Raw genomic sequence first — 5,158 nt, forward strand, 5'->3', positions numbered from 1 at the left:
AAAGGGAAAAAAATAAATACATCCATAAATAAATAAGATATGTATCTATTTATTTATATACAAAGAAAAAGATACTTAATAATAACCTTTATTAGTATGCATGCAACTTTATATTTTGTTTATTTGCATTGTTACTTGTTACTGCAGCAGCAGCAGCTGCTGCTGCTGCTGCAGCGTTTTCTTATTTGTTTTAGCGATAAGATTGTGACTAAATAATAAAAAAAGAATAAAGGATAAAAGAAAAGGAAAAAGTATAAATAATATTGTCATTAAGTATAGTTTATCCTCCTTTATAGGAGGAGAAAATATATAATTTATTTGCGTTAACTATAACAATTGGGGTGTACGTACACCCCATTAATTCCCATGTAAATTAACCTTTTATTATTAATTAATTAAAAAGAGGAAAAAGAAGAAAACAAACAAACAGACAGAAGGTGCGAATGCAAAGAAAACACATCGCAAACAAGTTTGCATGCATGCATGCAGTCCCATCATAATGCTACTGCTGCTGCTGCTGCTGCTGCAGTTAATCCCTCTTTATTCCCTCATACAATTAAGGCTTTTTCTTTCCCTTTCCCTACTTAGTCCCCAAGAAGCCTTAGTCCTGCAGCCCCATCATCTGCATGCATGGATGCATGCATGCATGCATAGACCTCTTCGTATACCCTTAATAGAGCAGACAAGGTGCGAAGGCAAGGAAAACACCTCGCAAACAAGTTTGCATGCATGCATGCAGCCCCATTATTATGATAATGTTGCTGCTGCTGCTGCTGCTGCTGCTGTTAATCCCTCTGTACTCCCTCATACAATTAAGGCTTCTTCTTTTCCTCTCCCTACTCAGCCTCCAAAGACCCCAGGAAGTTGTCCTGCAGCCCCGTCATCTGCATGCATGGATGCATGCATGGATGCATGCATGCACCTCTTCTCATTCCCTTAATAGAGCAGCAGCAACAGCAGCAGCAGCAACAGCAGCAGCAACAGCAGCAGCAGCAGCAGCAGAAATAGCAGCCGCAGCAGCAAATTAGACGCCGATACAAATAAGGGAGCACTGCTCCGGCGAACACGAAATGCTGCAACGGCGTCGCATCCTGCTTGCTGCTGCTGCTGCTGCTGCTGCTGCTGCTGCTGCTGCAGCTACTGCTGCTGCTACTGCAGCAGCAGCAGGCTGCTGTGCTGTATAGACGCAAACCTTTTATGTCTATATAAATATAAATTTGCTGCTGTAGGGTGTAACTACACTCTCCTCTGTCTTATTCTGTTTGCTTCTCCTGCTGCTGTTGCTGCTCCTGCTGCTGCTGCTGCTGCATCTAATCGTCTCTTCCCTTGTGCTGCTTCTGCTGCAGCAGCCTGCTTATCATCACCACGAGCTTGACGAATCCTTGCTGCAGCATTTGCTGCTGCTGCTGCTGCTGCTGCACCAAATCTTGCTCCTGCCTTAGGCTGTGCCCTTGTAGCCCCTGCGGTCCTCGCAGCAGCACGAGGAGCAGCAGCAGCAGCAGCACTTGCTGCTGTTGCTGTTGCTTCCTCTGCTGCAGTTGTTGTTGCTGCTGCTGCGGAGTTTGCAGACACCGCAGCAGCTCCGGTCACCTCCCGCTGCTCCGTCTTGCTGCCAGCAGCAGCAGCAGCAGCAGCAGCAGCAGCACGACTCGCCGTACTCAACTCTCTGCGGCGAAGGCCAATCCTTCCTCTAGTTCGTGCAGCAACAGCAGGCAAAGTATCACCTGTACCCTTCTGCTGCTGCTGCTGCTGCTGCTGCTCCTGCTGCTGTGCTGCTGCTGCTCCTGCTGCTGTGCTGCTGCTATGCACAGGGGCCCTACCTAGTGCACCTTTACGACGCCGCGCCTCGGGCCCTGTTAGACCCTGCTGTGCATTGCTGCTGCTGCTGCTGCTTCTGCTGCTGCTGCTTGCATGCGATGCCTTGGTAGCTGCTGCAGCTTCCTTGTTGCTGTGCTCATCTTTACATGTTTTGCTGCTTAATGCATGCGCTCTTGTTGCTGCTGCTGCTGCTGCCTTAATATTATTTAATTTATTCTCCTTATCTTCTTTATCTGCTGCTGCTTCTTGCTGCTGTATTAATGTATTTTGCTGCTGCTGCTGCAGCACATCAATAGTAGTCTTCTCTTCCTTTACTGCTGCTGCTGCTGCTGCTGCAGCTGCTGCTGCTTCTGCTTCTGCTGCTGCTTCTGCTTCTGCTGCTGCTAATCTTTTCTTCTCCTCCTCCTTCTTACGCAGGAGGGCAATTGCTGCTCGCTGCTCTTCGTCATCTCCGCTGTCTGAATCAATCTGTATGCATATACATGCATGCATGCATGCATGCATGCATATATTTATTTATTTATTATTTATATATATAAATATATATATATTTATTGATGTTATTTATATATAAATGTATATATACATTTATATATTTATATATACAATTAATAGCAGATAAAAAAGAAATAAAAAAACAAGAAACAGCAGCAACAGCAGCAACAGCAGCAACAGCAGCAGCAAAAACACGCAACCCCCTGTAGATAGATGCATGCAGACAAATATGCATGCACTAACACATGCAGCAGCAGCAGCAACAACAACAGCAGCAGCAACAGCAACAGCAACAGCAGCAACAACAACAACAACAACAGCAGCAGCAGACATACTTCATCATTAGGTCCAGGTTCACCATCCCTAACTCTTGTTGCTTCCTCTGCTGCTGCTGCTGCTGCTGCTCCTCCTCCTCCTGCTGCAGCAGCAGCAGCAGGATTAGGTTCTTTAGGTCTTCTTAATATTAATTCCTTAAATTGTTTATTAAATAACATAAAATGTGACCAACCGCTAGATAATACTATACCTAAATAATGTACAAATACTTCTTCTGTTAATAATCCTCCTGCATATAAATAAATAAATATATTTATTTATTTATTTATTTATTTATTTATTTATTTATTCAATAGAAAAAAAAAAAAACAAAAAAAATGATGTATTATATGCATCATTATTATTTTTTCTTATTAAACACTAAACCCTAAACCCTAAACCCTAAACCCTAAACCCTAAACCCTAAACCCTACAAAAAAGAAAAAAGGAAAAAAAGAAATTAAATAAATATACAAATATATTCTTCTTTATTTAATAACACTACAAGATAATTAAATAATTAATAATTAAATAAATAAAATAAATAAAATAAATAAATAAATAAATAAATAAATAAATAAATAAATAAATAAATAAACAAGGAAAATAAATAAATAAGGAATTAAATGCGCAAAAAGCCCAGAAAAAAGCAAGGAAAATAAATAAAATAAAATAAAAATAAATAAATAAATAAATAAAATAAATAAATAAATAAATAAATAAATAAATAAATAAATACTTACTAGGTACAGTAGCAGCAACTCTCTCTGCTTCTTTTCTTACACCATTTGTTAATAAGACATGTCTATAGGTATAACGATCATCATTATAACGAGGAGAATAGTATACATCCCCTATAAATAAATAAATAAATAAATATAATTAATTAATTAATTAATTAATTAATTAATTTAATTATATTTATTTATTTATTTAGATAATTGAGCAGAAGCAGGAGCAACAAGATCTACAAAATGGTGTGTTTGTGTATGAATAATTGCAGCAGCAGCAGCAGCAGCAGCAGCAGCAGCAACAGCAGCAGCAGCAGCAGCAACAAAGACCTATTAATAAGCGTATTTATTAATGGATAATATTATAATACACAATCAGCAGCAACAACAGCAACAGCAGCAGCAGCAGCAGCACAAACATGAGCAGCAGCAGCAGGACTCCTTAGCAAAAGTTGTATTTTTTCATGGATAACTTCTTATATCTACATTAATAACAACTACCAGCAGCAGCAGCAGCAGCAGCAGCAGCAGCAGCAGCAGCACAATTAACAGCAGCAGCAGCAGCAGCAGCAACAACAAGACTAACGAAAAGGAGTATTTTTGCATGTATAAGTTCTTATATATCCATGAATAACAAAACCAACACTATCAGCAGCATCAGCATCAGCAGCAGCAGCAGCAGCAGCAGCAGCAGCAGCAGGAGCAGCAGCAGCAGCAACAAGACTAACCAAAAGGTGTATTTTTCCATGGATATGTTCTTATATCTCCATTAATTAATTCACAATTAATTTCTTTATTTAAATAATTATCTACAGGAAGAAAAATAGGTTTATATTTATTAATTATATTTTCTTCTTTTTTTTTATTTATTTTTTCTTTATTATACATTTCTTGTACTTGTTCTTTTGTTATTATATAACCATTTATATTATTATTATTATTATTTATATTATTATTTATATTATTATTTATATTTATATTATTATTTATATTATTTATATTATTTATATTTATATTATTATTTATATTTATATTAGGGGATATAGGCGAAGGAATTGAATCTAAGAAACTACGAGGACAATCTTTATATAAAGAATTTGCTGCTGCTGCTGCTGCTGCTGCTGCTGCTGCTGCTGCTGCAGGATTTAAACGACTATTTGCTGCTGCTGCTGCTGCTGCTGCTGCTGCTGCTGCTGCAGAGGAAGAAGAGGAATGTGTATCCATTGTTGCTCCTTCTTATTAACGAATTAATTATCTATTTGTATTTATTTATTTATTTATTTTATTTATTTATTTATTTATTTATTTTATTTATTTATTTTATTTATATAATAAATATTCCCTCTTTTATTTAATTAATTAATATTTCTTTTTATTATGCATTATTATGCTCCCTCTGCACCCTATTATTATAAATAATAAATAAACCTGTTGCTGCTGTTGCTGCTGTTGCTGCTGCTGCTGTTGCTGCTGCTGCTGTTGCTGCTGTTGCTGCTGCTGCTGCTGCTGCTGCTGCTGCTGCTTTTTTGCTGCTGTTGTTGCGCTGCCGACTAGTACTAACCTCCGTGCGGGTATAAGAAGAAGGAAGACAGGAGGAGTAATTGCGGGGTAAAAAAGGAATAAAAATATATTTAATTAATAAAAAAATATAAATAAATTAAAAAGAAAAAAATAAAAAAGAATTAATTGGGGTGTATGCGCAACTTTTATTAATAAATAAAAAGAGGAGAGGGGAGGGGGGCAAATAAATAGTTAATTATTTCCTGTATATATAAGGAGAGGAGGGGGGAGGGAGGGAG

At 37.8% G+C, this 5,158-nt stretch overlaps 1 protein-coding gene across 1 annotated transcript; it reads right to left on the bottom strand.

Annotated features, from left to right (window-relative positions):
- Positions 1-1,236: 1,236 nt before the first annotated feature.
- Positions 1,237-2,674, bottom strand: EMWEY_00050720 (hypothetical protein; the record flags this gene model as incomplete). The annotated part of the gene is made up of 3 exons (XM_013479641.1): positions 1,237-1,460; positions 1,725-2,286; positions 2,672-2,674. 3 exons carry the CDS (start codon positions 2,672-2,674, stop codon positions 1,237-1,239), a joined length of 789 nt encoding a protein of 262 aa, XP_013335095.1.
- Between the last annotated feature and the right edge of the window lie 2,484 nt (positions 2,675-5,158).

This window comes from Eimeria maxima, genomic scaffold, assembly GCF_000499605.1.
Source record: "Eimeria maxima Weybridge genomic scaffold, Emw_scaff1260, whole genome shotgun sequence".
Taxonomy (NCBI): Eukaryota; Apicomplexa; class Conoidasida; order Eucoccidiorida; family Eimeriidae; genus Eimeria; species Eimeria maxima.